The following is a 20772-nucleotide window of genomic DNA, read 5'->3' as shown; positions in this document are numbered from 1 at the left end:
TGCTGCTTGGCCTGCTGTGTTCATCCAGCCCTGCACCTTGTTGTCTCGGATTCTCCAGCATCTGCAGTTCCTACTATCTCTGTTCCATGTGTTTCATTGATCTTCATTAGAACAGTGTAGTGGACCAAGGAGAGAGACATTAGTGTGAGTGGAATGGAATATTAAAGTAAGATGTTTGCAGACTGAGCAGAGGTGTTTCCTAAAGTGATCTCCAGATTGAAGTTTGATCTGTTTAACATGGAGCTAACCACATCATTAGTAGTTTTGAATAAAGGGCAGGTAAATCGATGTTTTGCCTGGAAAGTGAGTTTGGGTCTCTGTGTGATGGAAAGGGAGAAGGTAAAAGGATAAGCATTTGCCATGGGAAGATGCCCTTGTCAAGGGAAGGCAGTGTTGGGGTTGATTGAAGAGTAGACCAGGGTATCACAAACAGAATGGTACCTTCAGAATTCTAAAGGCTGACAGAAAGGACAAATGTGTTTGTTAATTGCACGGTAATGTAAGTGACAGAAGATGAATTTGAATGTTTGTGGGGTTGGAAGGTGCGAACAAAAAGAGCCCTTCATGGTTGTGCAGGTGGACGATATAGCGGATGGATGGAGAAAAGGACCCTGATTAGACATTGACTTTGACAATATAACTAATTCAAACAAATAAACACACATTAGACACCATTGAACAGTAGTTTTCAGGCACACTTGTTACTACGTGGTTTTAATAAATGTAACTGTCACTGTTTGTGTTTTGCAGGTATAATGTGGTAGTAAATGCTTCAAATCAGATTAGTTCTTTCACATCAAACATCTACCCCATTGAGCTACAGCAGATAGTTGAACCGAACAGGCTTCGAATGAACAACCAAGATCTTATTTCAGTTCTCTTAAACTCCAGTGTTACTATGGAAGTGCGCATTAACTATGGAACCAATCTCACATACTTGTGGAATTTTGGTGATGGCACTGTGATGATTGGGAACAGGAAAGAGTTTCACAGTTACGATAGGTATGCGGATGCTGCCATTCAGTTAAAATCTGTAAGCTGGATTGGTAAAAAGATATTTTGGCAAATGAGGATTGTGTGGTGCTGATTTTAAAAGAATAGAACTTTATTTTCTCTGTATTTTGTCAAGTATTTAAGGAAATCATATTATATATGCTCGCGTATTGTAATTTAAAATGTGTTGGATCACCTCATAAAAGCAATAGCTCGAGCACTGGTTATCCAAAACCTTGTTTGCCAAGGTGATTTTAATTCAATCATAATAGTGAATTTCATGTTCCTGCTCATAAACTCCATGCTGGTGATTCCTTGAACATGTGTGAGTGAAGATGAACATGATGAATGTAGGCTTCAACTTGTAATGCCCTCCCACCAGCCACCCTTGGTGTCAAATGGCTTGTATTGGCTGGCATGTGAAGATCGGCTGCTTGGACAGTAACCTAGAACGCACATAAATCTACATGAAAAAAGAGTATTAATATTAAATAGCCAGATCACTTACAGGACAGCATTGGCTATTTTCTGCAAGTGCATGCGAACAAATGTGCCAGCAGTAAAATTGTTCAATTTAAATGGCAGGGACAGGGAAGTGCCATTAACAAGAAAAGATTTTCTGTAGAATTGGTGTCACTGAAAATGTTGCAGATGAGTGCCAAAGGGAAATTTCTCCATTCAGTAACATCATCAAGTTTTTAATTAATAAAATATTAATTATTGAAAAATAACTCAATCGTACAAAGTTGATTCTCTGAGCTGTGTGATTATCTTATGGGGGGAGGCGATGGCCTAGTGGTATTATCACTGGATGGTTAATCCAGAAACCCAAACAATGTTCTGGGGACCCGGGTTTGAATCCTGCCATGGCAGGTGGTGCACTTGAATTCAATAAATATCTGGAATTAAGAGTCTATTGATGACTGTGAATCCATTGTCAATTGTTGGAAATACCCATCTGGTTCACTAATGTCCCTTAAGGAAGGAAACTGCCATACTTACCTGGTCAGGCCTAAATGTGACTCCAGACCCACAGCAATGTGGTTGACTCTTAACTGACCTCTGAGCAATTAGGGATGGACAATAAATGCAGCCTAGCCAGCAATGTCCTCATCCCATAAAGAAAAAAAATCTTAATTTTATCTGTATTGTTTCTTAAATAAAGATTGGAGCAAAGTGAAGCACTGTCACATTGTTGATCTTCACATAGCCATTTCTGAACATGCTCTCAAACATTTGACTAACATTTTAGAGGTCTAAGTAATGCTGGGGTTTAGGAAATGTTTGGTGTTAATGTGACAAAGGTGATTTACTTTGCTCTTCAGTGCTTTTAGAAAAATAAATCATGTCCAACAAAGCTGAAAATGACTTTTTTTAAAGTTTATTTTTCTTGAACTCATCAGGACAATTAACCAGAATACAAATAGGCTACTTCTATGTATGAAAGGAGACTGCTGTTTGGTTGGAAAATGAACTTTGATTGGTATAGTTGCCAAGGAAATTGCAACAGGTTGATGGCGACTGACGGTTAATAGCCATTTTATTGAGTTTGTTGAGTCATATTAAACAAGGGATTCAAACCCTTGGTTTGCAACAACCAAGATATTATCTGTTCCCTACCATCCTGTGCTTGCATAATTCAAAACACAGTGATCAACATTAGATGTGATTCCGTGATTGCACAACTTTTGAGCAATAATCCTATGTAAGTGAATAATTGCACGAGCAACCAATTGGAAAATGTCAGTGGGCTTGGAAAGTGGTGCACTTGAGTATACTGGAAGCTGCATATATTAATTCACAGGGCCCTGTTCTTCGCAGACTGAACGGACATGTCCATGCACTGTCTTTGTTTCAGCTCAATGTGGTAACTCCCATTCTTTGGTTAATTTCTCAGTGCAATTCCTCGATCAAGGAGAGTTGACCTGCTTAGTTTAAAATTTAAACAAAGTTTGACGGTTAATTATCAGTCACCTTGTAACTGGTGCATTCTCAATAGCAATGTCTCGCAAAAGTCCACTTTCCAAACAGTTAGCACTCTCCCGTCGCACAGTATAAATGTTGTTTTCCCTTTAGATTGATACTTCTTGTGAATTTTCCTGATGAGTGCAAGATGAAAAGTTTTGACAAAATGTATCTTTTTCAACAAAACGCAGGTTCTGTATTACTAAACTAGTACATTTTTTTATTCATTCATGGGATGAGGGCATCACTGGCCAGGCCAGCATTTATTGCCCATCTCTAATTGCCCAGAGGGCAGTTAAGGGTCAACTGCATTGCTGTGGGTCTGGAGTCACATGTCGGCCAGACCAGATAAGGATGGCGATTTCATTCCCTAAAGGCCATTAGTGAACCAGATGAGTTTTTCCCAACAAGCGACAATGGTTTTGTGGTCATCATTAAACTCTTAATTCCAGATTTTTATTGAATTCAGCTTCTACCATCTGCCATAGCAGGATTTGAACTGAGGTCCCGAGAACATTACCTGGGTCTCTGGATTAATAGCCCAGCAATGATACCACTAGGCTGTTTGCTCCCTGAATCTAATAATGTCACATTTGAAAATATGAGTCCTGTAATTGATTAATAAAGAGTTACTGATGAATTGCATCACACAGTCAACACAATTTTAAAACATCTTCTTTGAAAGTAATTTCACTATTTTCCATCACATACAGGTTTTGGAAGTGAAGGATATATTTTTTCATGACTGAAATCTTGTATGTATGACTTTTTTTTGGCAGAGAAGGAGAATATACAGTTCAAGTAATCATCTCTAACAATGTGAGCTCTGCCTCACTCACTGGCCAGCTTTTTGTTATTTCTGAAAATTGCCAACCACCTCCAGTGAAAAGCTATGGTCCATCAAAAATAGAGGTACAGTGAGTTATCACTTCATCACAAGGAACTCAGAGTTGAAATAACATCATCATAAACTACGAACTATAACAAAACATTGAACATGCTAAATTTTAAAAATATTCTTCTCCTGTCACATTAGACATATGCAATCAAGTGCAATATTCAGGTGAAGCAGGTTGGAGTGCATGAGGATTTGAAAGGAGAACAGTGAAGGCACGAAGTAGACGGAATAGTTAGTTAGGTGCGACAGGGAGGGTAAAGGGAATGGAGAAGAGGGGGAAGACAAGGAGAAAATGGCAGGACAGAGGCAAGAGAAAGTAACAAATTCATAAAGGTCTACAACACAGAAAAGGCCCTTCAGCCCATCATGTTTGTGCTGGTCAAAGAGAAGCCACTAACAATTCTAATCCCATTTTCTAGCACTTGGCCTACATCCTTGTATGCCTTGGCGTTTCAAGTGCACATTGACATAGTTCTCAACTGTTATTAGGATTTCTGCCTCTACCACCCTTGCAGATGGTGAATTCCAGATTCCCACGCCCATCTGGGTGAAAACAAAATTCCTCATATCAGTTTAACTTGATCTTAACAGTGGATGTTGCAGTGGCTCACTATGCTTTGATTTGTATCCAAGTGGATGTGTTGAGACAATATGGTTGCCTTCCTTTTGGATTTGGGAGAAGATGGGATGGATCAGCACTTGACTCTTAAATCTGGATTGGTCTTCTCAACATGTTCCTCATGTTAAGGGCAGTGATCTGTTGGATGGTAATTTGAGAGAATGCAACAAGAAATGCTTAGTTTACAGGGGTGAAGATACATACAGGGACCAAATTTGTAAGAGTAGGTGGTTGTGAAGTGATGTGTGTCATTTGGTCATGCTAAAGGTTCTATATAAATGTTAATTAAATTTTAAAAGACAGCTTTCATTTACATAGATAGTATGGAAGAAGTAAATAGCTGGAGTGAGTAGAAATGGGGTCATTGTCTAAGGATAAGAGGTTGACCATTTAGCATTGAGATGAGAATACATTTCATTTCAAGGTGTTGTGAATGTTTGGAATTATTAATTCAAAAGGCTTTGTGTGCTAAGTTGAGTGTGTTGAAGAGTGAGAGTGATAGATCTTGGACATTTAAAGCATCAAATGAAAAGTGAATAGGATGGAAAAATTGGAGTTGAGATGGAAGATGAATCATGATTTTAGTGAATGGCAGATCAGCTGCATGAGGCGGGGTGGTCAACAGTTGTTGCAGTTATAACAACTTGTATTTAAAGACTGTCTTTAACAGAGGAAAATTTCACCAGATACGATGCGGGCACATTATCTAACAAATTTTACACTGCATCATAAAACTTAATTTTTGGCAGATGTCCTAAAGCTTGGACAAAAGATGTGTTTAAAAGAGAGTTTTTCTTCTTTAAGTCAAAGTAGAAAATTGAAAACTTAGGGAAGGATTTCCTGAGGACACTGCCTAGACAGCTAAAGGTATGGCCACCACTGGGGGAGTGATTCACATCTGATGAACAGGCCACAATTATTAGAAACACTAATGTCTGAGGGATTTGGAGATGGAGGTAAGAGAAATGGGACGTGGGGAACTTGAAGCCCACTCTTCCAAAAAGAAAATAATGTCATGATATCTGTGTGGCTCCTAATGTACTATAAAATATAAATATGGTAATAGACTTGTCAACTGATTGTAAATCTCTGCCATGTTGCAAGAATAAGGTCAATTCTTTTAATGCAGGTTAGAAGATATCAGACCCTCAAGCTTGGAGTTACATTTGAGAGCAAGTTTGTCTGTAACATCTCCAGAGGTATTCAGTACAGCTGGTCCTTCTTTCAATCAGATGGTTCGCTGGCCACATTATCACAGGTTGATGTTAATAAACAGTTTATACTCATTCCAGGCTATCTATTGGATTATGGAAACTACCTTGCAATTGCCCGGGTAAGAACTTAGTCTGATAGTGCAATCTGCATTCGTTCCACTAAAAGTGCATCTAATTGTATAGGATTTGCTTTAAAATGCTTGAGACTAAATGGGGAAGAATAATGTTGTTTCTTCATCGAAATTCGATCAGCTGCCATGATATGATTTGAACCCATGTGGCCAGGGTATTTGCCTAGGCCTCTGAATTGCTGGCCTGATAACATACTACTATGTTACTGCCTCTCCTTGTGTGTTTCAGAGAAGCCCAAGAATATCATACAAGATAAATACTTCGAAGTTTGGCAATTCTTTTTATTTAGGTGAAAGTTCAAGCTGTTGTGCACATATTTCTGGAACACTATTGAACAGCAAGTGTCCTTGGTGCTTCTCTTTGAAATTATGCCATTGGATCTTTAATAGTGTCCTGAACCACTCTTGTACCATTTGATTGAAATTGTTCAATGGCCCAATTTAAAGATCTTCATATCAAGTGCACTCCTTCACAGCCTTATCTGAATTGTCAGCCTGGTTTATGTACTTAAATCCAGGAATGTGAATGATGCATGATAAGGTGGAGATATAACTTATTTTTAAGTTAAAGTTTACTGAAATTATGACAGAACTGTGTAAAATTACTGGAAGAATTTAACAATTTTTTTTTCATATTTCTATTGCCTGTCTGGCATTTATTACTGTGAGGGAAGAAGGAAAATTTATTTGAGAACTTTAAATCATTTTGTAAAATATCTTGAATGGGTAGTAGTCTGTCATGCAATTGTCCATTTTCAGTCATCTTGAATTACTTTTCTGATGCAGGTTCAAATTGTTGGCAGTGTGGTTTATAACAACTATACTGTAAATGTTGAAATCCTTGCTACCCCACCAGTGAGTCTCATTTCAGGTGGTACACAGCTCTTCATGACCTATAATCATGACTCCATCATAAGTTTGAATGGATCAGAATCATATGATCCAGATTATCCAGGCACTGCAGACCTCAGGTGAGTCATAGTGGAAATTTGATTTGTGATTCAACTTAACAGGGAATCAGCAAGACCCTGCATTTATATAACAACACCGAAAATGATCCTAAGATCCTTACTGCAGTGTTGGAAAAAACAATAGGAATAGATAAAGGAATTTCATCAAGCCTTGGAAGGAAAGGTCAAGAACATGACTGAAACAAAAATGTGGATTTGGGAGGTAAAAAACAAGTAGTCAAAAAGGACAGGAGAAGTGTTATAGTATAGGACCAAGTCAGTTGAAGATCTGAAACACAATAGTGAGGGTTAAGACAAGAGGATTTAAGAGTTGGAAAATGATGGTTGAGGAAAGAGATATGTACTGGAGGAGGTTTGAACAGTAGATTGGGCTCAATGATGCAGAGGGAATTAAAAAAGAAAGGCAAGTATTTCACCTTACTGCATTAGAGGATTAAAAGCTAATATAAGATGGTGAGGATGGTGGGCAGATAATAATAGACGTAGGTCATGGTGAGAATTAGAATACAGCAGTTTAGTTCTGGGCCATCTGTAAGGTGGAAAATGGGCATCCTTGTGAAGGAAATTGGTGAAATCAAGGCAAGAGGTGATTGTCAAATCATTGAGGGCTTCAGTTTAGGGAAGCTGCAATGGACAATGTTATGATGGTTAACTGGATGATTTTGATGATGCATAGCATGTGGAATTTTAAACTTAACTCTAAGCAACATAAGATGACAAAATTTACCCTGGCTTGGTTCAGCCAGTGTAAGCAAATGATTCTGATATAGGAGAACTCAACTGGTGATGAATGAGTGTCCCTACCTCTGAGCTAGGAGTCCCAAGTTCAAATCCCACCTGCTCCAGTGGTGTGTAATATATTGCTGAACGGGTTGATTAGAAAATATGTCTGATGATGAGTAACTAAATTAGAAATGCACTAGAAACACTCAAGTTTGCATCTTGCTAACTTGAGGGGTGAAGTTGGGCGGTTGTGGAGGTGGAAGACAGTAAGTGGTACAATAAGAATCAAGATGTTAAAATTGGTGATTTAACAGATGTATGGCACTAAGGTTTCTTAAACGGTGTAGGACAGGCATTTAGGAGTTGAGTGAATTAAGTTGATTTTTAGCATGGGTGCATAGAGAACATTGTGGTGGGTAGGCCTGCGTGGATGACATGGGTGACAATAGATTGAACATTTGAATGACAAAAGGCAGCAGTTTAGCGAAGACAGTCCCAGTGAGCAAATTGTCCTGTGAGAGCTACCACAGGTACCAATGTGAAGATATGAGGCACTTGGCCGAAGGATAGCTGAAAATTGAAGGTGACAAGTGACAGGTTCAACATCACAGATCCATTGTGATATGTTATGTCAGTGGAAAGAAATGTTAATGTTAGAACTTCTCTTTATCAAGAGACATATTGGTTCCTTTTCCAATCTGAATTGGAAGTTGAATTTGTTTAACTGCGCTGTGTTAGATCACTCTCACAATATTGCTTTGCATTATCTATGTAGAATATGACAGAAAACGTAGTCAGTTGTAGAGACAGGAAGATATTCAAATGATTCAGTTCCTTTAAAACAGAAATAAAAGCTGTAAATACTTACTGATAGCTTTTCAAATTTTATTAAAATTTTAGAGAAGTTAAGAGTTATTTTAAAGATCTTATTTTCTTGCATTGCATAAGATTAAACACACTTAAGCAATTTTTATCAAGGTGAAACTAAACTGAAATAAATTTCATCCTTTTTCATAGTTGTTAGAAAATGTAAAAGGAAATTTAGACTCATTATCAGTAAATTAGGTGGAGGAACAAAACTCTAATAAACTGTTTAGTTTGAGGCACAATTTCATGGTACACATAGGTACCAATCATAGAGGTGAACAGAGGAATAAGATCTCACATTAAAAACTTTGGGAGCTGGTGTCTTCAAATGAGGCTTTGTGGTAGAGCTTAGGAATAAGAAGAGGGCAGTCACACTGATGGGATACATTATAGACTCCCAAACAGTCAGCAGGCAAGAGAGGAGCAGATATGGACAATTGACTGAGATGTGTAGAAAGAAGAAGAGGATAATTATTTTAGGGAATTTCCACTTTGCCAACATTAGTTGGGACAGTCATAGTGTAAAGGGTTTAGAGGGGACAGATTTCTTGAAATGTATTCAGCAGACCTTTTTATATCACTATGAAGAATGTCCAACAAGGGACAGTGCAGTGCTGAACCTAATTTTTTTTCTGGGGAATGAAAACAAAGATGGTGTGGAAAGAGCATTTTAGTGACGGTGACCACCATACTGTACATTTTACATTGTTATGGAAAAGGAAAAAGAGTCTGCAAAGGAGGGTTTTGGACTAAGGAAAGGCAGGTTTATTAAAATATTGCAGGATCTGGTCAAAATAGTCAGAGAACAGCCTTTTCTGGGCAAATCTACAGCAGAATGGGGTGGGGGGGGGCATTCAAAATGGATTTGGTGAAAGTACAGGCCCCAACATGTTCTCTTCAGCGTGAAATGTAGGAGCAACAAGCCCAGAGAACCCTAGATGTCTAGGAATATTGCAGATTGGATAAGAAGAAAAAGAATTAGAATTAGAATTAGATTTTATTGTCATGTGTCCTCAAGTACAGAACACAGCAGTACAGTGAAAAATGTACAAAGTTGTCATTCCCAGTGCCATCATAGATATAAATGTACCTAGGTACAAAATCTTAGGTACAAAGTAGAAAAATGAAGAAATGAAGTTAAAGCTTCAGCAATACAGCCCTCCTTTAGCCATGTGCCTGTAGAAGCTCAATGCTGGGCTCTCCCCACAAGGGCTCGTGAGAAATGCATAACAGTTACAGAAGGAGTAAATCAAAGGAGGCCCAAGTGGGAGCATACATTGTGCAAGGGATTGGGGGAGATCTTAAGTAAGTAATTTTGAGAGCAAAGAGGGGCCTGAGAAAATGCCAGTTGGCAAGATTAGGGAGAGCCATTGGAAAAAGTCATGCCCATTAGGGACCAAGTGGTCAATCTTTACCTAAAGCCAGAGGACATTGGTACGGTGTTAAGCAAGTACTTTGACATCTGCCTGCACTTTGGAGAAGGAGGATGCACATACAGAATTCAGAAAGAGGAACTCTGAAGTTCTTTGAGCAGTTTGACATATGGAGTGAGGAGGTACTGGAGTTTTGGCAGGCTTAGAAGTGGACAGATCTCCAGGTCTAGATGAGTAGTATCCTAGGCTGCTGTGAGAGACAAGGAAGGAAATAACAGAGACTCTGACCCAAATTTTTAATTTCTGTCTGACCATAGGGGAGGTGCCAAAGGACTGGAGGCCAGCTAATGTGGTTCCACTTTTCAAGAAGGGTGGTAGAGATAGACCAGTGAGCCGCACACCAGTGGTATTTATCAGTGGTATCAGTTTATGTAGATGTCAGCAAAGCCTTTGACAAGGTCCCATGGAGAGGACTAATAAAGAAGGTAAAAGCACATGGGACTCTGGGTAACCTGGCAAGTTGGATCCAAAGATAACAAGGTGTAGAGCTGGATGAACACAGCAGGCCAAGCAGCATCAGAGGAGCAAGAAGGCTGACATTTTGGGCCTAGACCCTTCTTCAGAAAAGTTGGATCCGAAGTTGGCTTTGTGTTAGGAGACAGAGGGTGGTGGTAGAAATCTGTCTCTGTCACTCGAGGCTGGTGTCAGTGCCGGGTCTCTTATTGTCCATGATATATATAAATGATATAGAGAAAAATATGGAGTGAATGATAAGTCAGTTTTCAGATGGCACGACGATTGGCCGGATGGTTGACAGTGAGGAAGAAGACCTGAAGTTACCGGAGAATATAGACAGATTGGTCAGAGGGACAGATCAGTGGCAGATGGAAGTAAGCCCTGCTAAGTGTGATGTGATTCACTTTGGAAGAAGGATCAAGACAAGAGAATACTAAATGAATGATTGGACACTAAGAAGTTCAGAGGAACAGAGGGATATTGAGTTGCTTGTCCACTGATCCCTGAAGGTGACAGGATAGATTAATAAGGTCATTAAGAAGGCATAGAGGACACTTGTCTTTATCAGGTTGTGGCATAGTTTATAAGAGCAGGGAGGTCATGTTGGAGCTGTACAGAACTTTGGTTATACCACAGCTGATTACTGTGTGTCGTTCTGGTCACTACACTTTAAGAAGGATGTGATTGTATTGGAGGGGGTGCAGAAGAGATTCACCAGGATATTCCCTGGGATGGAGTGGTTTACCTATGAAAAGAGGCTGGATTAGCTCAGACAACAAGGTGTAGAACTGGATGAACACAGCAGGCCAAGCAGCATCAGAGGAGCAGGAAGGCTGACGTTTCGGGTCGAGAATCTTCTTCAGAAATGGGGGAGGGGAAGGGGATTCTGATATTGGATTAGCTCAGGTTGTTTTCTTTACAACATAGAGGCTGAGAGGAATCTTATTGAGGGGAATGGACAGGGTGGATAGAATCAGCTGTTCCACAGAATTGAAGGGTCAATAACGAGGGGGCATAATGTCAACGTGAAAGGCAGGAGGTTTAGAGGAGATTTGAGGAAAGGGTTTTTGACCCAGATGGTGGTGGGGATCTGGAAAACACCTCCTGAGAGGATAGTTGAGCTGGGAAACCCCACAATCTTTAAAAAATACTTGGATGAACACTTGAAATGTCATAACATTCAAGGCCATCTGCCAATATTGGAAGGTAGGATTTGTGTAGATTTAGAATAGTTTAGTTGGTGCAGACTTGATGACCCTATGGATCTCTTCTGTACTCTGATTTTGCGATGACTATATACTGAAAAAAATTGAATTATTTTTGCCATGTTTCCTAGTGGCCAAATCATTAGTAAATTATAATCTCAGCTATTCTATATTTAAATGCCCCAATTTATTCCGCTTTTCTTAATCAATTCACAGATTTTCCTGGGCTTGTGAAACAGTGAGTGGTCTAAATGTCCCTTGCTTCAAACCTGATGCGCCAGATCCACTGAACACAACAGCCAGTATGGTCAATGTCACAATGTCTGCATTGAAAACTGAGATTGATCAGTTTGTCTTCAAGTTAACAATTAACAATAAGAAAAGATATTCTTCAGAAGCACAGCAGTTTATAACCATCAAAAATAAAGACAATTTAAGGTACATATTTTATGTTGTGGTATGCGAAACACCTACAAAACAAATTCTCAACGGAAGAAAATATTAAAGAGTTTGGAGATGACTTTTGCACATTAACGTGTTCTATTGGCTAGCAACAAACATCAGGCAGTACTTTGGGACCACATATGATTGGGATTTGTGTGTGGCGTCAGGGGAAAAAAAACAAATGGATAAGTTTATATGGGACAATATTTTCGAAGTTTCAAAGTCTTTCGAGTTTGAAAGAGTGGGAAGATTCCCCTCTGCTACATTTAAACAAAAAAAAAATTTTGTAGGTAATTTGATGCTGCATTTATTGTTGTATTATCTTTTGTAATGTAGAAGCTAGAACAGTCAAGATGTAATCTGGATCTTTAGGGTCAAGTTGGCTTCAAGTTGACCTACATTCTGCCATTCTGTCACAGGCTTTGTGAACTGATATGCAATGTTCCTCATATAGCAGCCAGTAAGGCTCAATCTTGGGCTTTCTAGGAGTGGATCTATCACTGGATATTAAGCTTCTTTTCCTTTGGCATCAACCTGCTTGACATTGATCCAACGGGAATACATCCTGTCTGGGCAAGGAACAGAAATCCCTGCGCTTTGCTGGTAGTCTGTTTGATTATATCTAGTTAAACTCCCAACACACAATTGATTCGCCCTAAACTTTGGCTTTACCTACCTTTAGATTAATATCTGTGTTTAAATAAATGATGTGTTCCTAGGTGGTGAATGTATGTATTTTATATTATTCAAGTGTTTGCTTGGTGTAGATTGAATTAAAGACTCTTAAGTAAATTGATGGGTATCTTCATGTCAAATACCCAGATAACTAAAAGCATTTTATACTTTTATGACTTGAAGCTAAAAGGTTACTGCATTATTAGTACTGTAGGTAATTCCTGCATAGGATGGAATATTTAAGCCTGTAATTTGTATCTCATTTGCAGTTTGCGTATGCTCGGGAAAACTTTGCAAAACAATGAGCCAAGATGAAATAACTGCACAGAGGCCAGTATCCCATCATCAGGTCACCCTTTGTTTAACTGTGTACACTAAACTGGCTGTGGCCAGCCAGCTCAGAGTCAGTCCCCTGAACTGAGGAGATTCTAGATCCTTTGTATTTATTGGTCAGCCAGAGCTTCCTGATCGGGCCAGGTTAACAACCCCAATCAAAGATCTCGTAGTAAGTGAGATCCAACCGGTTCCAATCACTACAAGTTTGTAGTAAAAGGAAAAGAACAGACCAAATAAGCATTTGTTTGTAAGGCCGGACTTTAAGGTTTTCTACAGGCACATTGACTTTGAGAAGAGCGTTGTGTTTAAACAGATAGCAGAGGTTCTTTATTAATAAGGTTAGTACCTGGGAGTTAGTTCTAGTGAGTCTGGAAGAGACCCAATGTTCAGCGGATGGCAGACCTTGAATGGTAGTTGAGGCATAGGGAAACGCAGGTCAGTCTGTCAGGCTAGAACCAGAGTTAGAGTTGTTTGTTTGAGCTGTTTTTTTTCTGGGTTTGGCTGCTGGTGACACCGCATAAAGATTTGAAAGCTCCCTGCCTAATCTCCTCCTTCAGCTTCTAGGTGGCCAAAGAGTAAAAAGTTGAGTTAGAACTATTACTGCCTTTACTTGTATGAACTGTAATGTGACCTAAATCAACGTCTCCAGAAAAACAACCACAGAGTCCAGATCTATACCCATGAAGCAATGCATTGTAAAAGCTTTTTAACTGATCTGGCCAGTTTTGTTATTTTCTTCTATTTATCCCTTAACTGTGTTTGTTTGTCTGTCTGTCTTTTGTGTGAATGGGGACTGAAAACAAATATTTCAGGTTTCAAGCATAAATTATTTATTAGATTGCTGTGTTATTTAATTTTTTTCTCTGCTGAAGTTATTGTATATTAAATGAATTGTTAAGTCATTTGTTTAGAGTACAGAATGGGTTGAATTGATTATATGCAAAGTCTGGGATTGGTTATTCAAAAATCTGATTAGAAACCATTTGAATAACTATTCAGGGTTTTGAAGGGCTTGATTTTGCTGTGCTGTGTATAAAGGGGGAGAAAGGCTGACTTAGTTGGGCTGTCTGTCTCTGTGTTGTAACAATATGTAAAATAAGCCAATATTGCAAATATGAGCGCACAAGTAAAAATACTGTCAGATACTTTCTTTTGTTTTTGCTCCATTGTCCATGTGAGTAAATTTAGACGTTAGTTTAATTGAATATGACTTAAACAAATTTATTTTCCTTCCTCTTGTGGCAATTACCAACAAGTCAATCTCATGAAGGTAGAATCATTTTCGAGTGTGTTTTTGTAAAACTTGTCTCTCCATGGCTATTGAGCAGAAGGTGCAATTGAGGGAGAGAAGTCAATCTGCATTAGATTTACCATCTCACTGTCTGAGCTCTCTGTGCACTTCTGATCAACAGGCCAATTAAACTAAATGAGTTTTGATCAACATTCTCGGCTTATTATTGCAACCTTTGGTTTCATATTTAAGCATTTAACAAAGCACAGACATTCTGATACACTTGAATTGAACTTTGCACTTCTGGTCAGCAAATCTCGCAGATGGACAAGTTTATTTCTGATTACATTGTTTATTTTCAAAGTTGCAATGGGTAAATATATGTTATTTTTTACTTTGCCATGACAATGTGGTGATTTTAATGCATTCAACTCATTAGAAAGAGATCTTCTGAACTGAGTCCACTGAGTATTTTGCACAGTGAAACTTACAAAGGATATCAGTATTGCTGAGATGAATGCTAGTTCAGGAGTCAGTTGGTTCATCATCGTAATACCAGTCACGAAATCTCCTATGCAACATTCCATAGGAATAAGTAGTTAGAGTCATCAGTGAGAAGAACTTTAAATACGAAGCAAGATACTATGATAAAAGGATCTACAGGAGTTGGGTGTAATGAAGGAATATTTTGATAATAAACAAGTACATTTCTTGGCAATTAGCTATATATTGTTTATTTCTCCTATTAGCTAACTATTGGAATTATTGCCTCCATTTTGTCTCACCTCCACCAGATTTAAGAAAACTATCTCAATTGATAAAATCACAATACCCACATTTTTAAAATCCTTTGCAATGTAGAAATGAAATGAGCAGGAAGAAATATGAATATCATTTTACTTTTTCACATGTGTAATTTTTTTTTTCACAATTTTATTATGTCTGCGGGGAAATGGTAGGATGTGGTAATGTCACTGGATAAGTAATTGAGAATCCCCAGGTCCTTTGAACATGGGTTCAAATTCTAACACTGGTGAAATCTAAATTCAATGAATAAGTCTGGAATTGAAAGCTAATCACCATAATGGTGACCTTGAAAATATCATCAACTGTGGTAAAAAGTAATTTGACTCACTAACGTTCTTTCGGGTAGGAAATCTTCTGTACTTTCCAGTTTGGCTTACTTGCAGCCCTGGACCAACTGCGGTGTGGTTGAACTGTAGTGCCATCTGAAATAACCTAACAAGTGATTCAGTTCCAGGGCAGTTAGGAGTGAGTAACAATTATAGTCTTGATAGTGACGCTCATGTTTCATGAAAACAAAACTTTGTACCAGAGAGAGAGAGAGAGACAGAGGAAAGGAATGTATTAACTGATTAAACTTTAGTGATCTCTCTTACAGACTGGTGAAAATCTACTGTGCTGAATGTCTGAATAATTCCGTCAACTGGAACGAAGCATTTTCTGTCAAAGCTGTGTGTGAGGGGTGTTCAGAAACTTCGAACCTTTCATATTCTTGGAAGTTATATCTTGTGAATTCAACCGAAACAGAACCTATTGATGGTGAGTCACAAAGTGTTATGGGACTGTCAATTAACAAAAACAAAATCTAAAAGATTTGTGAGCATTTGTGCTGGAGTCTAATATTTCTGTTCCTTTATTCATTCACGGGGATGAGGGCGTTTCTGATTAGGTAGCATTTATTGCCCTTCCCGAATTGCCCAGATGGCGGTTAAGAGGCAACCACATTGCTGTGGGTCGGGAGTCACATGTCGGCCAAACCAAGTAAGGATGGAAGTTTCCTTCCTCAAAGGACATTAGTGAACCAGATGGGTTTAATCCTGACAGTTGGCAATGGATTCACTGTCATCATTAGATTCTTAATTCCAGATATTTATTGAATTCAAGTTCCACCATCTGTCGTGGAGGAATTTGAACCTGGGTCCCCGGAACATTATCTGGGTCTCTGGATTGACAGTCCAGTGATAATACCACTAGGCCATTGACTCCCCTACTGTTAGTAAATGAACACTGGTTGAATAATCTTGTGTCCACTGTCTATTACCTTAACCATCTAATAAAGGTTGTCAAATTGCAATATTGTTTATTTTTACACAGAACTTGCCTTTATATTTTCTGTAACTTTTTTTTTGCCTGTGGATGTGTACCTGTCAACAACCAGAGCTAACCTGCTCCAGCAATCGAAGGAGAGGCTTCAGGAACTGCTGGACCTGTTTCTTTTTGCTTCTCTTTGATTAGCAGGTTTTGCATTTCCACATGCATCTGATGTAATAAACAATAATTTCGCAATCACTTCGTGATTGTAGCATTAACTTGTTGTAATAAACCATTCAAACAATAATTGCATAAATTTAGATTCACTCATTCACATTTATGATATTATCTTATATTTAGTTGTGCAGATCAAAGAGGTCCCAAGCTCAATTTCTAGCTTATTTGAATCAGTGGATCTCGGCTGAGGTAGCAGTCATGGTGTGATATTTGACATTCACATTGCTCCTGACAGAGAATTAATATTAGCTCATGCTTCCACTTCTTCTTACTGTCCACTGATTCCTCCTGAAAAATATGACTATCAGGCAAGGAATAACTCAACAGTCATGTCTTCCATAAATGACTAGCACTGCCATATTAAATGTTGTTTATTTCTGGTTATCTAGCTATTTCACAAGTACTGATTACATTATCGTGTTAAAAGCTTTCATAACAAGCCACTGAATAGTGTTTCTTAATTTCAAAAGTGCTTTTCTCACCTGCCTCTGCCCTCCATGTTTCATCAATTCAATTGTTAAAATTTCACTGTGAATATTCTGTGCAACCTCACGAATGTACCTAAACTTCAAAATCATCATCCTCACCTGTATCAGTTCTGAAGAAGAATTATTGGACTCAAAATGTTAATTCTATTTCGCTCTCCAGCAGTACTCCTATGCTGCTAGTGGACTCCCTCCCTTGGCTCTGCAATCAATCCCTAACTCTTCTGGAATTAAGTTTATTAGGGAGTCCCTTTGGGAAGAGAATGGACGTGCTACAACAGACACCCACACCGTTTCCTCCATGGTGATGGGTTTTCATGTGTGTAACTTGAGGAGAACTGCATAAAGAATTGGATTGGAAGCCAAGTGAAAATTGCTGAAAATGCTATAAGTGTGTAAATTTGAAAGAGTTTTCCATCTCCATTATTTAGTAAACATGAAGGCTTACAGACTTATCTGCAAGGCAAAAGAGGCACGTTCTTTTCATTGTATTTTTCAGATTGCTGTTAACATTTGGTTTTGCTTCAAAATATTATTTACTGGTGAAATTTGTGATTTGCAGCATGACTGCTAATGATATCTGCAAAACTGATGCTGACATTCAAAATAATAGTCAAGAAAAACTGATCACAGCTTTTCAAAGAAATTTAAATAGTTCTGAATTTAACATTTGGCCTAATTTACCTTTCCTCCCAGACTTGGCAAATGCTTTAATATTATGTGCAATGAAAACAAAAAATGCTGTAATGTTAACTGTTTCTCTGTTTCTCAGACCTGCTGAGGATTTCCAGTACTGGCAACATTTTGCACCTGTATTAATTTAAAGTGTATTTGTTTTACAGTTCCATTTTGTAAACTTGTGGTCGACAATTTGCAGTCAAGTTTATATGGCCCTATTGTGACTATGCCACCTTCATCTGATGTGACTTCCAGCAGCCAGACATTAATAAGTACTGCTATGAATAGGACCAGCATTCAACGAGCTCAGTCTCCAACCAGCCACATCAACAAAGGCGGTCTTGATACTTGGATTCAAAACAATCCTGACAATGCGATCAGTAGTACTACAGTTTCAAGTCGCCCTGTTGTTGCAGTCAACACCTCCACAATTAGTGCGACAAACAAAATAATAGGAACCGCTACCTCACAAAATCCATTCCCATTTCCAATGCCAGAGGAACAGATCTTCAATGGGAGGCCTCGTGCAAGGCTTCCAAGAACTGCCATGTCAGCAAATACTTCATTCTCTAATGCTTCAGGTAAATCTTTAAAACATGTAAGAGTGTATGACAGTATGTATGTGTAGGTGTATGTCCATACACATATATCTGGAAAACTATGTTGGTGTAGATGATGTGAATTGGGGTGAATTTTATTGGGGGCGGTGTGGGGTGACTTTACTTATTCTTCAGTAGACAAGATCACCAACTTCTAAAAAGCTTCTACTTGCCAACCCAGTTCGCTATTTGGAGGGGTAGTGCAACCCTAAAAGTATGTATTGGGCTTTCAACCCTCTGGGATAGGAAGCCCTGCCTTAAGAGATGCCAGGCTATCTGATTGGCTTGCAGCTGAGTAAACTGAGCAGTACCAGCATTCAGTTTCCACCATCCATTACATTGTGGTGGCGAGGTGGAAGTAGGCCCTTATCTGCCCATTAATTTGTCAGTTAAGGGCTTTAAAGACGTAAGAGCAGACTGAACGATGTCTTACCCACACAGCATGTTATGGGGAAACAGCTTGATGTTGGGTGGGAAGATGGTAGGCTATAGCCACCAAATGCAATTTTGCCAGCACACGTCTATGGAAAACATACCTGGCTGAGGCAACACAAACCACTTCGTCAGATGTGTGTAGAATTAATAAAATTATTGTTACTGGGGATTGGTTAGCTCAGTTGGCTGGAAGGCTGGCTTGTGATGCTGAGTGATGCCAACAGCATGGGCTCAATTCCTACACTGGCTGTGGTTACCATGAAAGACTCTCCTTCTGAACTTCTCCCCTTACCTGAGACAAGGTGACCCTCAAATTAAAACACCATCAGTCACCTTTCTCTAATGAGAGGACAGCCCTGTGGTGTGATAAGTTTATGGTGACTTTATTTATTATTTTTACATGTACTTCTTTTTATTGCATTAGTTACATATTAAATATCCTTTACATTAAACATATAAAACCATGTATGAAGTTTTCTTTCTTTTATTAGTCATAGCAGAACGTATTGTTGAATTTAAATAAAAACCGAAAGAACTGCGGATGCTGTAAATCAGGAACAAAAAGAGAAGTTGTTGGGAAAGCTCAGCAGGTCTGGCAACATCTGTGAAGAAAAAAAATCAGAGTTAACATTTCGGGTCTGGTGACCCTTCCTCAGAACTGATGGTAGCTAGGAAAATGTCAGTGTATATGCAGAAGGTAGGGAGGTGGAGGGGCTAGGGAGTAAAAGATAGGTGGGGATTGAGCCCAAAGAGAGAGAAGAGCAATTGGATAGACAAAGGAGTTGACAACAATCTGGCTAGGAGGGTGAATAGCTGTTAATAGGGACTATTAATCTGCCATTACACACTACCTGTTGTTAGTCGCTATGTGATAACAAGGCCTGGTGTGTGAGGTAGTGGGCTAGGACATGGGAGAGTTTAGGTCCTAAAATTATTGAACTCAATATTGAGTCCAGAGGGCTGCAGAGTCCCCAAGCGGAAAATGAGGTGTTGTTCTTCCAGCTTGCACTGAGCTTTGCTGGAACACTGCAGCAAGCCAGAGACAGAGATGTTGGGCAGGCAACAGGGTGGTGTGTTCCAGTAAAGACTGAAAGAACTGCGGATGCTGTAAATCAGGAACAAAAACAGAAGTTGCTGGAAAAACTCAGCAGGTCTGGCAGCATCTGTGAAGAAAACAATCAGAGTTAACCTTTGGGGTCCTGTGACCTTTCCTTAGAACAGTTGTTATTTAGGTGTTACGCCTTCGCTGGTTGCAGGGGAAGGTGCCGTGGGGCTGTGGGTGTGTGGGTGAGGGAGGCGGGGTGTTGGAAGTGAAGGAAGCATGGACCAGAGGTTCCAGAGGGAACAGTCCATGCAGAAGGCGGACAAGGGAGGGGAGGGGAAATTGTGATGGGTTACTCTGAGGCTGGCAGCAATTGACCTGATGCACAAGTGAGCTTTAAACGTGGCACTGGTGGTGAAGATTCCCTGAGGTCCCAGCAGTGGTGAGTCCTTCCACTGCTCGTGAGAGTACAACAACATAAGCAGAGCACCAGAGAGGTATGGTCCATACCTAATGGGATTGACAGCAGAGAATGGTGTGAGATAACTTGCTGAAGCTCATTCAGAGAAACTGTTCATGAAACTCTGCAAAATTGAGACTTAACTGTTTCCTGGTACATTTCAGCCTAGCAAAAATGCTGGAAATACAGAAATATCTGGAAGAATTAATGGAGAATGTTCCTTTTCTGCGTTTGGTTAGTCTCTCAAAATTATGCTTTTTAGACCATGGTCTTTTTATGCATGAAATCATTATTTACAGTTGGACTTTTGCTTAAACTCTTTACGTGGTTAGAGCATCTGTTCACTTTAAAATCTCTATCAACTCACGTGACTCTGATATTATTACACTATTATCATGCATGCTTGTGATTTTAATCCCATTATTCTACAGTACCAGTTTGTTCCTTTCAGTACAACTATCAAAATAGTAAATCAGTGTTTCAGGATCGATTTTACCGACTTTTTAAGATGAATAAATAGGATTTTGAAAATGCTGTGCTCCCTGAATCCTGCAGCTACCAGTTCGATTAAGCCCACTAGGTACTTAACAAGACAAAACTGTGGTAACTAGCTCAGTAGC

General features: G+C 39.1%; 1 protein-coding gene across 1 annotated transcript in view; it reads left to right on the top strand.

Annotated features, from left to right (window-relative positions):
* The window catches only part of LOC109932581 (polycystic kidney disease protein 1-like 1), a 161792-nt gene that overhangs the window by 5446 nt on the left and 135574 nt on the right, over nt 1-20772 (top strand). Inside the window, exons 2-8 of the mRNA XM_048608159.1 lie at nt 751-1002; nt 3738-3870; nt 5605-5808; nt 6607-6791; nt 11692-11913; nt 15564-15724; nt 17781-18197. Of these exons, the coding sequence (XP_048464116.1) occupies nt 751-1002; nt 3738-3870; nt 5605-5808; nt 6607-6791; nt 11692-11913; nt 15564-15724; nt 17781-18197 (1574 nt within the window). The remainder of the gene's footprint in view (nt 1-750; nt 1003-3737; nt 3871-5604; nt 5809-6606; nt 6792-11691; nt 11914-15563; nt 15725-17780; nt 18198-20772) is intronic.

The sequence above is a fragment of the Rhincodon typus genome, chromosome 2 (genome assembly GCF_021869965.1).
Source record: "Rhincodon typus isolate 14 chromosome 2, sRhiTyp1.1, whole genome shotgun sequence".
In the NCBI taxonomy this organism is placed as follows: Eukaryota; Metazoa; Chordata; class Chondrichthyes; order Orectolobiformes; family Rhincodontidae; genus Rhincodon; species Rhincodon typus.
Note: the sequence above shows the minus strand (reverse complement) of the source record. Positions and strands in the feature narration are given on the sequence as shown.